Below are 19,131 nucleotides of genomic sequence, written 5' to 3'. Positions count from 1 at the left end.
TACCACTCAAATATGAGCGTTATCGAGCGGTATTATGTATTGTTATACAAGTGCTTGATATACGGGTATCAATTGTTATCTGGCATACTATTATGTAAAACGGCCCGAAAACACTCAAAACCCACCAATTAAAACTGGCCTATGGATTTGGAGCCCCACCATAGTGGGTGGATTTTTGTTGTCCCTTTCGAGGAAAATGTTCAAAACCTTCTGCTACTAAAGTTTTATTTTAAATTGTACAGTAGGAAAAGAGATTACAAATCACTTCGTGAAGTCCTCCTGCAGAAGTCGTTGAAAGAGAAACCGTCCAATAAATATTTTTAAATAAGTCCAGAGGACTAGAGTAAATAAGGGCTCACGGAGAGGAAAATACTTTGAAACATAGTTAACAAGAGTGAAGGGTGTACAAAAGATAGGTAGTCCTGCTCTTTCCACAATTTCTAGTATTCCAAAGTAAGTAGCGTGGATTGCTCATCTAAAAATTTTATTATTAGACAACAGACCACGCAGTGTTTATAGGGTGGTCTCAACGTCAGGTTCACATTTCTAGTTACACCATATTACTCATGTTCCAAATCTTTATAAAAGCCAGCTGAAATTATGCATTTGGCAACCTCATTCATGCACCACTCACCCTTTCTAAACTTATAATTCTCCTCTAAATACAGTAATCATATCCCACCATAGTAATCATAGTCTCATGGCTAATGTTGAAAGAACAAGTACTATTAATTCTCTTCCTAGCCGCCCCCTGGGGAGATTCTTATCACAAGGACATCTTTCCTTCAACATTGCCGTCTTCACTACAAGTTCAAGCAACTTCCCACAGGAACAACCTGCACCCACTTCTCTGCATACAGTTCTTGCCTTTATCATATCAGCCATTCTCAATTTAATTGAGTTGAAGTATCAAGGGAAAGACATTTCTCCATTTGATACGCATCCCTTCACCATGTGGGTAAGCATTGCTTGCTTGCTAGCATATTGGTTTGCATATGCAATTGAGTTCTCACGCTTTATGAACTTTTTGTCTCCAAATAAGGTTGATGAACTTCATTGTGTTATGACACTGCTTGGTTCACTGTCGGTGGGATCTTTAGGATCAATCATATTCCCAGATTCAGTTCAATTTTCTTTGTTCCTTCTCTACACCTTGCTAACCTTATGCGGCTTATTTCACACTCAACTCAAATTGCAGTGCAGATGGATTCAACAGATGGTTCTGGTTAAGTTCTTTGGTGCATCATATCCACAGGAAAGGCGAGTTAGACGATCATCAACTGATGCTTATTGGCTTGTGCAACATAGCTTTGTTAATCACGGAAACATACTTCCCCTGTAAATGAAGAAAGGCAAAAGTAAGGGAACAAAAAAGAAAAATTGAACTACTCACTCACATTTAATACAAACAACACCAGCAAATTTACATACGCTTGTAAAACGAATTGTAGCCCAAGCTGGTCATGTGATACATCATACACACTGAACAGAAAGAATAGGCATAAACATGCTTTTTCAATGGAGTAGCAAGAAGAAGATTACATGATAAAAGGTAATAGATGAAGTTACTTGAGCCTATGTTTCCCTACTTCATATTCACACAGCTCATGATTCTGAGTGTTTATGTAAAATGACTAGCTTAATCTAGCTATTTACCTTTTTATTATTTTCACATTTCTCTGTTGGCCGCGTATTTCTGGCTTTGGTATCTTTTTGTTCTGTTTCACTGAATCAACTTCTATAAACCCATTTACCCATCATCTTGAAAATATCAGTTGTGTGTGTACTCATCTGATTATGTAAGCCAATTCCATTACTTCAATCTCCTCTGCTTTGTAATTGCAGGATCAGACATGGAAGAAGGCTCAAATTTCTTTACCATTTTATCAAAACCAAAATGGAACATAATAATGAAACAAAAACTAGTCAGTAACAACCTTCAACTGGAAAGATTAATCATTTAGTCCGAATTTCTAATAAGAAAACACTGAGAAACATGCCTGCACCCTAATCTTATTGCTACAAGATGATTCCAAGATACATCTTATAAAGAACTTTTCTTGAAAGATAATAAATGAACTAAATAATGAACATATAATGCTCTCTTTTACATCTCTTTTGTGTTACATCTAGATGCCCCTGGCATCCTTTCCATATATGTAAAAGAAGTTATAGAATTCAACACCGTCTCAAAGGTTTCTCCCACAATATTAATTTAACACTACAACAATTGACAATTAAATACGTAGTCTAAGCCAACCCATAAAAAATTAAAATGATAATACTAAAAAAAAAGAAAAAAAAAAAAAAGCCAAATGGTAAGAGATACATGTCTGGATGCATAGATTTGTCAACATTGATGTTGTATGTCCTCATTAGGATTACTCAGACAGCCTATATTTGATTCAATTTTGAAATTTTCAATGTTCAGTTTGTCCTGCTTGGCATTCAGTTCTCTGCCAATCAAGAAACAAAAGGGATTTAGGATCATAGAAGGTAAAGTTTCTTTCTGGAGTTAAAACAAAAGGAAAATAGGTAAGTACTTGCTATAAGATAGCTAACTAGACAGACTCACCTGCGTCTAAATCTTGAGCTTTATCACTTCCTATTCCTTGGAATTCATGCTGCAAGGCCGATTTCTCCTGGCAGATGAACTTATTCTTCTTGGTGGTTTGGTTGTAACAAGAATCAACAACATTCAATGAATTGAAGATTTTTTGGTTCTCGTGTCTAAACTTCAACATCTCCTTTTGCAATTGTTCCATTATTACCTAAGTTTCCAACCGCACAATATAAGTAAAGATAAATGTCACTAATGAAAGACCACTAAGATAGTGTGAAGATACTACCATGATCTTCTTTTCTGCCGCAGCCGTCCTATTCGCCAATAAGTGCAATCCATGTTTCTTGGTATCCTTTCAAAGAAAAATGAAATGAAGACCCTTACTAACAACAATAAACTAATTACAATATTTAATAAGACAGTTTATAAAAAATTGAAATATAAAACATGGATGCTGAGCATTACAAAGATTATTTATTAGTAAATTAAAAAATAAATGTTTGAACATTCTAATGGTGAAATCTAAACTAAACAAGATAAATATGATGATCAACTGGCAATAGCATGATGTGTCTCACACACAGTATAGTGTACTTAACAGAGAACGCCAATACAGTTCATTTAATTTCTTCTCTTGTTTTATCTTGACATATGGTTAGTAAGTTTATAAGCAATTTCAAATGTGGATTGAGCATTGTAGTAATAAAGATTACCTACTGTCATGTTTAATACATATATATAAACAGCACAGAAGTACTGCCTCAAATTATTAAATTATAGTCTTAATATCAATTTACCTGGATGTTACCCATAGACTTGCTGGGTTGTCTGATTTGGTGGAAAGTGGATTGTGAAGGTAACGGAGGTCGAGGAGAGTTGCAGGCTGATTGTCGGGAATTTTCTCCTATGCAATATGAACGACTAGCTCCCTTTCTTGATCCTTGACAACCTCCCCCTAAATATGTGTATTATATTTATAAGCATTAAAAAAGACCAAACAATTGAGAATATAATGGAGAATCACACCATCACTAAACTTACAGTTCATCTCTCTCACTTCATTTTCATATTTCCTCTTCAACTGACATTTCATTATGTTTTTTGACACTTCCTGTCGATTTATCCTTGAAGGACTCGCTATAGTCTGTTCTGATTCCGTACAATCAATGTGATTTGCACTAACAGCATCATCGTTGCAGTGAACATCAACATCAATTGTGTTAAGATGTCCAATATTTTTAGTCCTTAAAGCATCTTCTACCTTTCTCAATGCCATTTTTAGATGATTGTCAACTATCATCGAAGTCCCCTCGTTAGCTAAACTTTTAGTGATGACATTCAGGGCATTGTGCATAAGTTTGTTCTTAAGTGGATGTAAATGCCTTTGGCTTTCAGCAGGAACCTCTGCTTCATGACAATCTGCAACCATCCCATCTTTTGCAGACTTTGTCCACCTCTTTAAAATGTATTGAGGAGGTATATGAAAGATATTTCTAGCATTCAATACCTTCAGAGCATGGACACATAAGATTCCAACTGATTCATATTTTTTACAGCTACATATGACATGGGATTCCGAACTATTGAATTCAACAATTTTCTCCTTACGAGGGTCTCCCTCTGTTAACATGAATATAGTTTTCATCCCATCACTTGGAATCTCTTCTACTGCTACTGACAGACATTCAAGCAACTCAGCTTGGAAAATCTTGAATATTGCAGAAGTATATATCTTTGCTGCTTCTTTCTCCATTGCATTGCTTCTTAAAATTGTTGTTGCTGCACTTCCATGGCAGTGAAAATCTTCATATAGTTCTTCTGTACGCTGTTGTTCTGCTATCTTTAAGTATTTTTGAATAAACTTCAATGGAGTCATCGTCTCATTAGTCCAATTCTGCAAAATTTTGCAAAAGCTCTCATAGCCTTGAGGTGATCGCATGCCGGCAGAGAAGATACTCTTACAGGTATACGGAGACCATTTTCCCCTCAATGCATACAGATCCTTAAGCCATGAATTTTCGTAAAGATTATACTGCTCCAGCAAAGACCCCCACATGGACTCAAATTCCTCCTCTGATGCACAATCAAAGATACATTTATTGAAGAGGCTGTCAAAATCAGTTTGTCCAGAATAGCTGGAAAGATGCTCTGCAGTATTTTGGAAGATATACCGTAGACCAAGAAGATGTTTAGTATCTGGCAACACCACCTCTAGTGCGTCCGACAGTGCTTGACACCCATCAGTGAATATTGTTTTTGGTTGACGGTTTCCCATCGCTTCCAGAAAAGTCCTGAACAACCAAAGGAATGAGTCTCTGCTGTTATCAAGCAACAAAGCGCCTCCAAATAAGATATATTGCCCATGATGATTAATTCCTAGAAATGGTGCACATGTCATATTATATGCATCAACTCGAAGAGTTGTGTCCAAAATGACAACATCCCCGAAGTAATCATAGTCTATCTTTGACCTTCCATCCATCCAGAAGAAATTCATTAGGCAGTTTCTATGATTGACTCGCACTGTGTACAAAAATGAAGGATCCTCTACTTGCATACGTCCGAAATAATTAAGTAAACTTTGTCCATCTACAAGTTGTAGGCCAATGACTTTCTCATCATTTAAGATGCTAGTGCATTCCATATTATGAAATCCCACAGAATTTGCAGCCCCTGCTTCTTTCACTGTCCCAGCTTCATTCATAGTGGTACTCATAGAATGATCACATGAGACATTGGTGGATGAACCTACAACGATATCCGACTTTCCTTGAAGGTCATGATTGTGCTTAGGATTAAAATCTGAGATCAGCCACTTTCCATTGTCAACTGTAAAATGAACCATGGCTTCACAACCTGTTCTGGTCTCTTTTCTCTGATAGTTTGGTGTCTTGTTAGCCTGCTTCTGCATTCGAAAACCCTGTTTTGAACACAAGAAAAATTTTGTTCTAATGCTTCTATCTGACAATCGTCGTATCTTTCCTTTCCTTACCTTGAAACCTGTTTCTTTAGCATGAGCTTTGTAGAAATTGTAAGCCTCCTCTTCAGATGAAAACGCCATCCCAATTTTTGGAGACTGAGCATTAACTTACTTTAAATTGACAGTTGGTTCAGAATGTATCTCACCACCACCACTATACTCGGATGACATCACATCATTGTCATCATTCTCTAATGACAATCTAGGAATATCCCTACTGGGAATGTATTGGTTTGAATTTTCCATTTCCTGTTACAAATGAAAAGTAGATGTACCTAAGTTTGAAAACTGATTACAAATAATCTTTCGGACACATTGTTTTAGTATTATTAAAACATTAGAAGTTACAATTCTATAACCTTTTTCCATCAGAACCTGACATCAAAAAGAGAAACAAACCAGTTGGTAGAATTTTGAATGCTTACAAACAGCTAACAAGTTAAACCTTATTATTTGCTTTCCTAGAGAATTACAAAATAAATGTTTTCGCTGTGACTTTTGCACACATCCAAGTTCTGTAATAATACTTCTTGTTTCTTACACATCTCAAGATAATACATTTTTGAAAGCTAGTGTTAATCTGATAACAGAATCAATTGATCTTCATGGTGAAAGAATGTATTAAAAGACAAGACAATTATCAACCTCCAAACTTCCATGACCCCTTCCTAAACCAAACATATTTCTTTCGATTCTATTGGCTCTAACACTCAATTACTTCAGCTACTTATCTATGGGAGGACTGCTATATCTTTTTATTAATGTAATGAGCATTTCCTCTTCCTCTCTTCTTTATTGATATTCCAAAATGTACCGACTGATCAATAATACATGACCAAATATTCAGAGGACTCTTCTAACTAAAAAAAAATAGAAAACTGTCAGCAGATCTTTTTTCTTTTTACTTCAAATTCAAAGAATTCTTCCTACTTTATACATAGGTCATTGATTCAGCATGAAAAATGTGCTGGTTAAAATACCCATTTTTGCTGTATTGTCCAATAAAACTCTCAAATTAATTTGTTGACAAGACTGTTCTATATCGAAAAGGAATTCTAATTATTTGTTGTGAAAAGATTTCAATTCTAGATTAACATAGCACCAGAAAGAGTACCATGCCACTGATGTGTTATATTGTAAGTCAGAAAATGGTATGAGCGAACTAATCCCACGATCATTGATAGTTTCTTTGTAATCAATACGTGATTTGATAGCATCCAAGGTGATATCACTGATATTCAATGTAAAACAAAATACAGATTTCATATAACATCAATATCTGATAAAATGGAACACATAATTGATCCATATACATATTTGTTATTAACCGGTACTTCTTCCTTTCTGTCAACTAATTTTCTTTCTAATAACCATTCAACAACTACAAGAAACAACAATCTCTATTGCAGGAAACTAAAAAGTCCAACCAAGGAAACTTCAGACCTTAAATTTCTCACACAATAAAGAAGAGAAAATTATAACCAAGTATATTAAATAACGTAATATTCATTTACTTTACCAGATTTTGAATCTCTTGTTGATGATTCCTCACCAATTCAACATTGTTGTCTCCTTCAGAACCAAAAGCAGGCGAGCAAAGACTAGTATTTCCAGGCTGAGAGGGATGAAGCCAGTCCCAGTCAGCTTCATTAACTTCCATTATCGACGTTGAAGCCGATATTCCTTCAAGATTGAGCAGAGGATGCTGCTTAGAACAGAGAGGATCATGATCACCTTGGTTCTCAATTTCATGTGAGTCAGCAGCAGCCAACAGATTGTAGAAAAGCTCGTCATTCACAAATTCATCATGATTTGTTCCAGAAACTGAGTCATGTATGTCTGCCATTGCATGCTTTTGGAGTTTGGAAGCAAAATGAAAGACGAAAGGCTTAAAATTAATCAACTCAAAACAAACGCCTCTCTCTTTCGTTGACTTTCACTGTCTACTACCAGACTTGTCCAACTGTGGCCCCTTGCATTTTCCGCGTATGTGCAATTTACTTAGTTCCAGAAATGATTGGTGTGAAGGAGGAAGGAGTCAGGAAAGACCCTTTTTCATATTCCCAATCAATTTCACTGTCTACTACCAGAGTAGTCCAACTGTGGCCCCTTGCATTTTCCGCGTAATATAATAACATTCATTTTTCTAAATATTCTCAGTTATCTTTAAAGTAATCTAACTTTCTAATAATCTAACATTCTCTGAACCAAACGCATCCTATAAGTTAAGATACTAATTTATAAAAATATTAAAATTATCTTAAACCTTTTGAGATTCACCGGAAAGAAAATCGTCAAAACAACTACAATAGAACCTCTTTATGGTCATAATGTTGGAACCAACTACATTTATTATTATGAGGAGGTTATAACTTAATAGAAGTGTAATTATAAGAATTACTGTTTTGATTTTTGATTTTATAATTCATGTGTTAACAGTATTAAGGTTTTAATTTATTGTTTTAGTAGCATTAGGATAGTACAAAAATTAATATAAAAAATTATTGCAGAATTGAATGATCAAATTCGACAACTTCACTACATTAATCAAATGGATATTAATGTCTTCCTCAATCATCCAAATGAGCAACAAATCTTGTATGTTTTAACTGAATAAAAAATCATTATTGGAATTAGACAAGAAAAAAAAAAGATAATCCTGAGAATGATAGTATAGAAATATCAAAACTTCATGCCAAGAAGTTCTAAACATGCTTGAGAAACTAGAATTATTTTGGCTTCAACAAGAAGGTGTCATGCTGGCGACTTATTACATATATGCAAGATAAAAGATATAATAACAACTCTAAAACATAAATCATTGTCTCAAACAATTTTAGATAAATATTTTATTTCATGTTAAACCTTTAATGTAACATAGTATATATTTTTTGTAATATACATATAATTATTACTATATAGAGGCAAATTCCTTAAGACAGAATATAGAATAATTATAACTTATTACAATGTGAAATTTATTCTTATTTATAACTAACTTAAGTTGGGATTATAATTTTTCATGACTACATGAAGATTATTCATATATAAAGTATCACTATAGAGAGATTATGATGTATCATCATTATCATCATCATCATCATCATCATCAAATAAGGAAGAGAGAAGAAAGAAAGAGTTAAGAAGAGAATGACATCAAAATCCCCTAAAAAGTGGAGAGAAAAGTGTAAGGAAAATAAAAAAAACACAAGCTTATTTTATCATACAATTAACAAAGTATGTTAGGTATGGGACAGAGAAGGGACAGGATTGGGTTTTTACCATGGATTACAGAAATTGAGGAAAAAGGATGAGAGAGAGAGAGATTACTTGGAAAACAAAAAATTAAGGTAAAAAGAGAAAAATAAGAGATAATTATAAATGTGAAAAAGAAAACGTCCCTTCAATCTTTTTCTTTTTTTATTTTATATGATTGCAGACCAACCTGACTTAATTAATAAGGAACGACTAGTGTATAATGTATATATCTTGAAAAATGAATTTTTTTATCTTGGATATTTAAGAATGTAATATTTTAGTATTATTCTATTACAATTGTCTCGAAGGAAGATTAATAAAAAATATGTTAAATAATTGTATTTAAATTATTCTTTTTGTACATAGCAGTAATTATAATTCACTTTATTTATAAATCACTTAAATAGTTGGTACCAATAATTCTTGCAAAGTATACCAACCCATATCATGAAGAAGCTTTTAGATAATCTCAATGGCCAGAAATTGCCTTTGTAGAGAAAATGAAATGGGAAAGTATTTATCCCAGGTTTTGATTATGAGTAATGTTACATATACAAACTAATTATACAAATTATTCTCTATAAACTGATGTGACAACTTTACATATTTGACATATCATCTACCTTAATTGTTAAGTTTATCTCTAATTCAAAATCACATAATCACATTAAGTCACAAATTTGAAATCATCTTTTGCCGTAACTGAAGTTGTGGATGCTAATTTGTTAAGAGAACATAATTGTTTTGCTGCCAAATTGAATTGCATGTTATTAAGCATCGTGGATTTGGCTTTGAATTGTTTTATAAAGTCACCTGAACAGAGGATCAATATGAGAGATGCCTTAGCTAAGCTCAAGGGATCAAATTGCAGTTTTTGAAAGATATTAGGGCTCCTAATTAATGTGGCCTCCCTATTTATGTTATTTATGATCGTAGTTTCTTGTTTAAGATATTTTGTAGTGAAACATTGAATAATGGAATTTAAACTAGCTTCAAGCAAAATTTTAACATTCATTGATTTATTTAGTTTATCTTCCTGCGTATTATAATACATAACTATATACTTGAATAAGAGTGCAAGTATTGTTGAAACAATTGCTACAACCAAGAAGTAATTGTAGTTCATGAATGGAAAAGCCTCTCTTAATAAATTTTGTTCAAAACATGATAAGTTAAAAGTCCCTTGATTAATTTAATTTTATTAATAGTCAAAATATTAAAAATTTTATTTTTCTAAGTTATATGTTTTATATATGGACAATACTACACTTACAATTCAATCTCACAAACTTTTTTTCACAACCCGACGTGGCATCTCGCAATTGATCAGTTTGTAAAAAGTCTCGTCTGCCTAATTACGAGCTGTCATATCGGGGTTGTGAGAGAAAATTTGTAAGATTGAGTTGTGAGTCAATCTTTATTGTTTATATTAACAATAAAACTACGTTTACAACTTTTTCATACAACTTTAAGGTGATAGCTCGCGATTGATCAGTTTGTATTTCGACAGACGAGACCCACTACAAGCTGACCAACCGCGAGTTGTCACATCAAGGTTGTATGAAAAAGTTGTAATTGTAATGGTGCTCATATATCAAATGTAGTCAATCTATAATTCAATGTATCACAAATCTCGCATTTTATATTATTGAAAAATTGAAATGTTGCAAGCTTTGGTGACTTCTTTGCAATGAGTGGATATAAATGCATTAAAATATTCCAATAAGGCCAATAAATAAGAATACTTGACAATCGCCGCATATTTAGGGTGGAAAATCTCATGATTGTAGGATTGTTTAACGAATTGAGCTGCTCATAAAAAGGCTTAGCTCAGCTCGAGTCTGGCTAGTTAACGGCTTGACTCGATTGAATTTGAATAGGCTCAACTCGATTTGTGAGAGGATACGAGCCAAGTTCGAGCCTGACTCAGCTCGGCTCGTTAGGCTTGCGAGCCAAATCAGGCTTGAACTTGCAGGGGCAATTTAGGGGGTTTTTAAAGTAAGGGGGATTAAAATGAAATTTTTGAAGGAAAATGTTTGCAAAAATGACAAAGATCCTCCCAATTTTTTAAGCCCTAAAAACACGACTCCACCACTGTTTGCTGTAAAACCAAAAGGAGTCAAGAATTGCAGGCAAGGGTTAAGCCACCTCTGGTGTCTTTCCTCGTCGTCGTCTGCTTCGTCGTTGTCTTCAAACCTCGTCGTCAAACGACACAAGCCCATCTGCTTTGCCGCCGTCCGTTGTGTTGTCGCAGCTGTTAACCCTTCAAATCTTGTTGTCGCGGTCGCCGTCAAGGTTGCTAAAGGTGTCGACTTGTAAAAGAATTTGTGTGTGTTATTTTGCTCACAGATCTGACAGAGTTATCTTGGTTTTAGTTTGGTTAATATATACAATGTCACACTCACACACAGACCCAATTCATCTCATATAAGCTCTAGATTTTGCCAAATCCTCAATAAAACAATATCTAAAGGAATCATTACTGCTGAATCAGAACTTTCCGACCAGCATTATGCAAAATATTTGATAAGTGGATTGATAACCCAGAAAAGGTTTGGTGCACGGTGAGGACCTCTAGAACCAACCAATAACTATCTGCACAAAATTTACAGCCAAAAAGAGTTAGCAGGTAGTAGCCATAAAGTCTCAAATAAGGTATACACTAATACACAACATGTTTGTAAGACTAAGACTAAGAGGATAGATTAAATTAATATAGTGGATCTACAATGCACATTTAATGGAAAATGATGATAAAAATAAAGATAGTGAACAATTATGAATATTAAAAGTTACATGCTGGTCCCCTATTGGTAAATTAATAAGAGGTGCATACAACAAAAATCAAACAAATCCTCATTCTTATTTACTTAGCCCTTGTTAATCAAACTCAAACAATTTCATTACAATTAACAGCATGTAATAGTTATCTTGGTTTTACATTAAATTGCAGAATAATGCTAACCTCCATCTTTTGTTTCCGTAAGGGCTGTGAATTATGATATTTGCAATTTATGGGTTTGTTCGGTATTGTTTAAATGTGTAATATATTTGTGCATTATAGCATGTAATAGTTATCTTGGTTTTTTTTTTTCTTTTATAGGTTTGTAAATGGGCGGGAGTTCCTCTAGCACCCTTACAATGCAAGATACAATTATTATTACACCGAGCGATAAGTGTAACTTGAATGCGACCATAATAAATACGGAACAAAGTATTAGTAGGCTGGATAATGATGATGAGAATGAGAATCCAATTCAGAGGAAAAAAAAGAGCTATTAGTGGTATTGACGGAGTTTAAGAAGGTGGTACTCCCTAATGGTAACAAAAAGGAAAAGTGTATCCACATGCCACCAGAAGCACCACCAAGTTTAATAGACATTTAAAACGGTGTTCAAAGAGAAAAGCTTCCATAAGGCAACAACATATTAGTTTTTTACTGTCAGTATTGATGTTGCAACTACTATTTTACTAGCTCTAAGGGCAAAGTTTGACATGATGAAGATGAAGGAATTATTGTCCATTGAGTGCTCATCCATTTACGGTTGTGGAGGAAGAGAGCTTGAACAACATGATGAAGTATGGGATTCCTGATTGGACTTCAATTTCCTGCCATACTTGTAAAAAAGATTGTATGAAGGTATATGAAAGTGAGAAGGTGAAATTGAAGACTTTGTTGAAGAGTGTGACAAAGATCAGTTTGACTACGGACATATGGAATTCAAGGAATCGGAAAATGGAGTATATGGTGTTGACCGGGCATTGGATAGATAATACTTGGAGGCTGAATAGACATATCGTGAACTTTGTTCATCTACAGACTAGTATTGTGATTGCTAACTCCATTTTCAAGTGCCTAATGGGATGGGGAATTGAAAATAAGGTATACACTATCCCTGTGGATAATGCTTTAAGTAATGATGTTGTGATTAAAGTTTTGAATGAAAATTTTGAAGTTTCGGAGAAACTCCTTTGTGGAGGTAAACTGTTTCATGTAAGATGTTGTGCACATCTTGAACCGCATTGTTCAAGATGGACTTTATCAAATTAGACACATCATTGATGACATCCATGAGAGTGTGTTCTATATCAATGCTTCAGAAAGTAGGCTTAAGGTATTTTCTGAGATTGTTCAAGAACTTAAATTGTCGTTTCGCAAACTTATTCTCCATTGTAAAAAAAAAGATGGAAAGTTATCTAGTGGGCATTCCCTAAAATGTATTCTGAGGCAGAAGCGCAGGCAAATACTATAACAGTCTGTGATGCATTGTATGAGCTATATGGGGAGTATGTTCAAGCCAATCAAGCTATGACTATCGCCCGCACTTCCACATCAGAAGAGGATGGACATGGAACCGTTGGTGAGGTGGCAACGGCTAACGGAGCCCGGGTTGGGATGATTTTAGCAGTTTTCTAGGTGTGGTTGAACTGTTGAGCCCAGTAAGTCTAAGTTGGGTTGTTATTTGGGAGAGGGATGCCATAAGTGTGTGGGGGATCATGACGCATTCGATGCCTTACAGTGGTGGAAGGCAAATTCAACCAAGTACCATATATTGTCTACGATGGCTCATGAGATACTAGTCATCCCGATCATTATGCTTACTCCAAAGTCTGCATTTAGTGCTAGGACTAGAGTTATTGATAGTTACCAAGCTTCTTTGTCTCCTGATATGGTGGAGATGCTCTTATGTGGATGTGACTAGTGTCGCACTTTGAATGGGGAGAAGAAAGGGTGCAACGTAGGTTCCATTGATTATATCTTTTGTTTAATTCAATATTTAAACTTACTTTATTCTAACCTAACGTTTATTTTTATCTCTTTTTCATTTCAGAAAGAGGAGGATCACTTGGAGATTCAACTTCCTATCCCGTCAGGTGATAGGAGTCAGTAGGTTATTTGATTCGCCCGTGAGTCATTGGTTGTGGTAGTAGGGTTGTGCAGGTTTGTATTTATTAATTTTGTGTTTGGGTTTGCATTTTCATCTTTACAGTTTATATTCAATGACAATTGTACTGATGTGTTTCACTTTTATTTGTTTGTGAGAGGAGTAGGGCTAGAATGGACATACAACCAATTATATTTTGAGGATTTGGCAGTTTACACATTTTATTTTGCTATTATATATTTTTTTTTTTATGTTTGGGGATGTAATTTGATGTATAGTTATGCTAACCCCCAATTTTATTTTGATGAAAACTTTATTAAGTCAAGTGAACTAATCAAAAAACTTTAGTTCACTTCACTTAATTTGTCATATATACTTAACAGAAGTGGTATGCTAAATGGTAATTAGTTAACAGCAATAGCATTTTCTTTTGATGTTTATTTTTTAAAGAGGTTTAGTTGTTGTTTAATGTATTAGGACAAGAAATCGATTGAATTGCATGAAATATGCTCTTAATATATATGTATATATATATGTATAATATGTGGCTCGACTCAGCTCGAACTCATTTCCTCCTCCCCTTTCGCGAGCTGAGCTTGTTAAGCCAAAAACTCGGCTCGGCTCGAAAATAGCCCTACATGATTGGGACTTCTACAGATAGCTAGGTGGATATTAATCTACATTTTTGTGGTCCAAATTCATAGAATGAAATAGAAAATGAAAAAAAAAAAAAAAAAAAAAACTCTAATAAAAATTTCATTGATCAATGAAATAGCATGTGAATCTCAATGATAAGCACAAGTTCTCTCTATTAACTATTAGGGGGCGTTTGGTTAGGGGGCGTTTGGTTGGGGGTTGTTATATTGGATTACTGAGGTAATGTCATATTCTATTACTTGATTACCATGTTTGGTTGTCAAGTAATATAAGATTTCAGTAATCTTCTAGTACCAATAGTAGTTACTGTTGGTAATATTAGAGGTAATCTGATTACCTCCACTTTCTTAGATATTGTAAGATTACTTGTTTATCTTATTTTTGTTACAATTTTATCCCTTATTAATAAAAAATTTCGACAATAATGCACTTGTTTTAAAATCAATTTACATTAATCCACCATTACAATTCTACCCTTGTTTAATTAAGTTTTTTAATAATAATGCCCTTATATTTAAAACAAATTGCAGACCACCATCGCCCCCCAGCCACCACTGTCGCTAGTTAGCCAACCACCATCGACCATTACTGAAAGTTTTCGGGAGCCTCCGATATGGCTGTTTCCAACCATGTTGATGGCCGAAAATGGCCAGATGGCCATAATCTAGCTGGAAATGGCCAGATCTATTCTGGCCATTTCCGACCATATCTAGGCAAGATCTAGCCGTTAACGGCCATGGATTTGGCCATCAATGGCCAGATCCATATCGGAGCCTCCTGGTGATTTCCAGCAACTTTCAACAACTTTCGGCTGCGGAATGTGGTGGCCGACGGTGGGTGTGATTTTGTTATAAATTAAAGTTTTATATAAGCTAGGTTGTTTTAGCTAAATCTGAAATGTTGAGGGTTAAAAGAAATTATTCAAAAATTAATTAAAAAAATAATATTATATTAATATTTAAAATGAGGGCAATTTAGTAGTTTAAAGAACATACCCACCAATTTATTCCTCCCAACCAAACATATTAATATAACGTACCCACCTATTTATTCCAACTAACCAAACACATTTTCCTAAAAATTGACAATAATTGTCAAGGTAATCTAACTTTCCATTAATATTACATTCTCAATAATCCAATATTCTCTGAACCAAACGCACTCTTAAGAGTAACTAAAAGTACTGGTGTGAATAGAGTAGTGGGAGCTCTGTCCTCTCTAGATGCAATAACTTGTCTTGATAATACATGAGCTTATTATTATTTTGTTTTTATTAGAGAGAATGAATTTTCCCACCCAAGGTTTGGCAAAACGACACTTTCCCACCCGTCAAGTTTCAAAATGACACTTTCCCACCCTTCATCAAGTTCTGTTAGTGTTTTCTGTTAATATTTTACTAAAAGATGAAAATACCCTTAAATATTATAAGAGAGAGAGAGAGAGAGAGAGAGAGAGAGGGAAGTTTTATTATATATAAGAAAAGTAAGAAGTTAGCTGGCTTGGGCAGGATTACCGGAGGTCAAACCCAAATCGGCAGGCATTAGACCACCCTTGCTTTTGTGTTAGACTAATAACCGAGCCCCTGCTTTTGGTTCTTATCAACAACCAAACCTACTTTTCCTGCTCAAAAGAGTGTTTTTTTTTTTTTAGAAGATGGAGAATTGTTAGCGCTTAAAAATCAAGCCTTTATTTTATTATTAGAATACGAAGAGGAAAGAGTGATAGTCCATTTCAAAGTTGTTCTTTGTTCTTAAGTCTTGACCACCTTTTTTTAATTTATCTTTTTAAAATTTTTATTTTAATTTGTAAATCATTGTACATTTTTTTTATAATTTCTCTCTCTTTCGTCAATTGAAGAAACTAAAGGATTTAGAGAGAGAGAGAGAGAGAGAGAGAGAGAAAGGCAAAGTAGGTAGAGAGAAACAAAGAAAAAAAGAGAACAGAAGAAAATAGTAGCACATAGATTGGTTAGCAACAAGTTTTTTTGAGGAAGAGGAAGAAATTTAGAGATATATAAATAACAGAAAGGAAAAAAAAAGCTTGTGATTCATGTAGATGCTAAAATCTATGGTTACAGAAAAGGGGGTCTGATCCCGTGAGGGTGAGGCCACTAGCAATCCGCTGCACCTACACGCACAGAGAGAAACAAACGTGAAGCAAAGAGGAAAAACTAGGGTGGTGTTTGCCATAGGCATTCCAACGCTTAACTCAGCAAAGCTAAATAAGGCTAATTTAGTGAAGGTAGGGGAAATAGAAGGTTACTGAAAGTTTAGTCGGAGACTAGAACTACGACGGTGATGTAAAGCTCTCAAGGGCAAGAACTAAGGGGTTTGAAGGTGTAATGTTGAATGAATTATAAGATGGCAGACTTCTGTTTATATAGTAGTCGTAGGATCTTCAAATCCTAGTAGGACTATGAGTCTATAATGGTTGAGGTTTAGTGAACAAGAAAGTCTTCAATTCACTTGCCTAAGTAGGGGAAGGAGTCCTATTTAGTCTAAGATTTGGATCTTAGACAAATTAGGATATAGATAGATCTCTTCAAGAGAATCTAGGTAGTACCAAAATAGGAAGTAGACAACCTTGGGGTCTAAGTGAACCCTAGGTCCTATAGGTGATCTTGGATCAATAGGCTTGGGCCTAGATAAACTGATGGTGAGGCCTAAGTGAATCAAGGCCTTAGTGATTAGGTTCAATCTGTAAGCAGCCTAGTGGGTGTAATGGGATGGCCTATTATGCGAATTCTATTGTGGGCCCAAGTGAATTGGGCCATGGCTCTGAGCCCTATTGATGGTGTTTCATTTTTTGGCCGAGGATATTTTTTGGCCTTAACAATTCCCCCTTCCCCCCCCCCCCCCCCCCCCCCCCCCCCACTCTCTAAGTTAAACAATGCTTAGCAAGGAGAGTAGTCAAGCGCTGCATGAAGGAGTACTCAATCGTCCTCCTGTCTGATCGACTAGGCAAGTATGTATGTAGGTGCTAGCTTTCGGTTCATGGAACCAAATCTTTGGTAAAATTCCTTGTATGAAGGTGACTCACTCTATGTGCCAGGCTGAGAAGGTGAGTATGAGACATAGATTGCAAATTTGTTCTCGCTTGGTGCATCAAACAGAGTGAGAAAGTGCGAACAGCAATGGAGACCTCACTTGATGCATCAAACCAAGTGAGGATGCAAGACATATCCATAGAGGCGTCCTCACTCGGTGCATCGAACCAAGTGAGGGCATTGTGGTACGTTGAAGGTGGGTTCCACTTAGTGCATCAATCCAAGCAAGAGGATATGAGGCACATCCTATGAAGGTGTCTTCACTCAGTGTATCGAACTGAGTGAGAAATGTAAGGAACATCCCATGAAGGTGTCCTCACTCCATGTATCGAACTGAGTGAGAAGATGTGAAGAACATCCCGTGAAGGTATCCTCACTTGGTGCATCCTCACTCCATGTATTGGCTCTAGTGCAAGTGGGAGATTGTTAGAGTAGATACCCTAGAGCCAATCAATTATTATAGAATTAACTCTTTGTAATAATGTTCATTAATCAATAAAAAATATTTTATTATATATCGTGTAAATCATTATTATTGCAATATATATTGATATATGTACTTAGAATGGGAGAACCCGTGACGAGGATATCAAGTGTTTCAAATCTTGATAGTGAGAACCCTATGAGTACATATGGTGGCCATTCTAGAAACGTCCGTAGCCCTAGTATTATTCTAAAGTAAGGGCACAGATAATACGGTAAGGCTATCATAGTGTTGAACGACCCTCTCGAAAGGTAATGACTGATCTCACTTGTCAAGGTTATTTGGTGACAACCTGGTGCAACACATGGGTGCTTGCTGTAGGCGAATATACCACAGCATGTTCACTGGACTGACCCATCAGAGGATTCCATATGGATGGTAAACCCAATGTCTATGAAACAAATCCTCTAACGAATGGTGGTGCATGTGATCCTTAGACTTGAGATCACCGAAGCGCCTTGTGCACCAATTGGTGTAGTTTGACACTAGCCTAACGCAATTCTTTTCAGAGCTGTCAATATGGTGATGATTGGCTGCATCAAGGAGTGTATCAAGACTATGGTGGATAGACAGAGGATTCATCACTCCCGGGTATGAGAGAAGTTATCTCACGGCGTAATTCAGTAGATGGCAATGACACTAAAACTATGGCCACAGTGGGATTGAGTTGTTGTTCTATCCAGTTTATAATACAAGTCATTAGTCCAGAAACTGAATACATAATATCGAGAGTAACCGAAGGTTGACACTATTTCTATGCCTTCGTCTCGTCAAGATAACGTATGTTGAAAGGATCGAATTGTACGGTAACCATATCGTTGACAGTTAGCTACTTTGTTGAATCCGAACCTTGCTAGGGGCCAATCTTGGTCTGTGTATTAGTGAGACGATTAATTGGTGTTAATCGCAATACTATACACTACCAGTATGATGAGGAGCCTATGGGTCACACACATAGAAGATAATGTAAGACTCAAGAAGTAAGAATGACTTTTTTGTCTTTTTAGGCGAAAGGGTATGTTGGTAATTTCATAATGCAATTAAATTTGTTGAGGTCGTAGCCTTTTATTTAATTTGTTAGAAAAATTAAATAAGTGAAATTACATTTAAATATGTGTTAGCATATATTTAAATAAATTATCATTATTGTTAAATGCTAATATATATATTAAATATGTATTAATTGATTTTAATTAAGATAATGATGAATTAAAAACAAATATCTAATTGTGAGTGTTTGGAAACATGGGGTGTTTG

The 19,131-nt window shown here is 35.2% G+C and overlaps 2 protein-coding genes across 3 annotated transcripts; both read right to left on the bottom strand.

Moving 5' to 3' along the window:
• Positions 1-282: 282 nt before the first annotated feature.
• LOC116146560 (protein FAR1-RELATED SEQUENCE 9-like) lies at positions 283-5,163 on the bottom strand. 2 transcript variants are annotated; one of them, XM_031431981.1, is made up of 6 exons: positions 3,605-5,163; positions 3,361-3,518; positions 2,850-2,915; positions 2,576-2,771; positions 1,657-2,456; positions 283-1,336 (listed from the first exon to the last, which is right to left on the bottom strand). In XM_031431981.1, the coding sequence occupies exons 1-5, from the start codon at positions 5,118-5,120 to the stop codon at positions 2,449-2,451; spliced, it is 1,944 nt and encodes a 647-aa protein (XP_031287841.1). In that variant the 5' UTR covers positions 5,121-5,163; the 3' UTR covers positions 283-1,336; positions 1,657-2,448. The 2 variants fall into 2 exon arrangements, with proteins under 2 accessions (XP_031287841.1, XP_031287842.1); XM_031431982.1 differs by having other exon boundaries at positions 2,330-2,456.
• A 164-nt stretch (positions 5,164-5,327) lies between these two features.
• Positions 5,328-7,443, bottom strand: LOC116146559. Its single transcript, XM_031431980.1, has 2 exons — positions 7,063-7,443; positions 5,328-5,792 (listed from the first exon to the last, which is right to left on the bottom strand). The coding sequence occupies exons 1-2, from the start codon at positions 7,387-7,389 to the stop codon at positions 5,652-5,654; spliced, it is 468 nt and encodes a 155-aa protein (XP_031287840.1). The 5' UTR covers positions 7,390-7,443; the 3' UTR covers positions 5,328-5,651.
• Positions 7,444-19,131: the final 11,688 nt, after the last annotated feature.

The sequence above is a fragment of the Pistacia vera genome, unplaced genomic scaffold (assembly GCF_008641045.1).
Source record: "Pistacia vera cultivar Batoury unplaced genomic scaffold, PisVer_v2 Contig479, whole genome shotgun sequence".
NCBI lineage: Eukaryota > Viridiplantae > Streptophyta > Magnoliopsida > Sapindales > Anacardiaceae > Pistacia > Pistacia vera.
The sequence above is the reverse complement of the archived record's forward strand: the minus strand, read 5'-3'. Positions and strand labels throughout refer to the sequence as shown.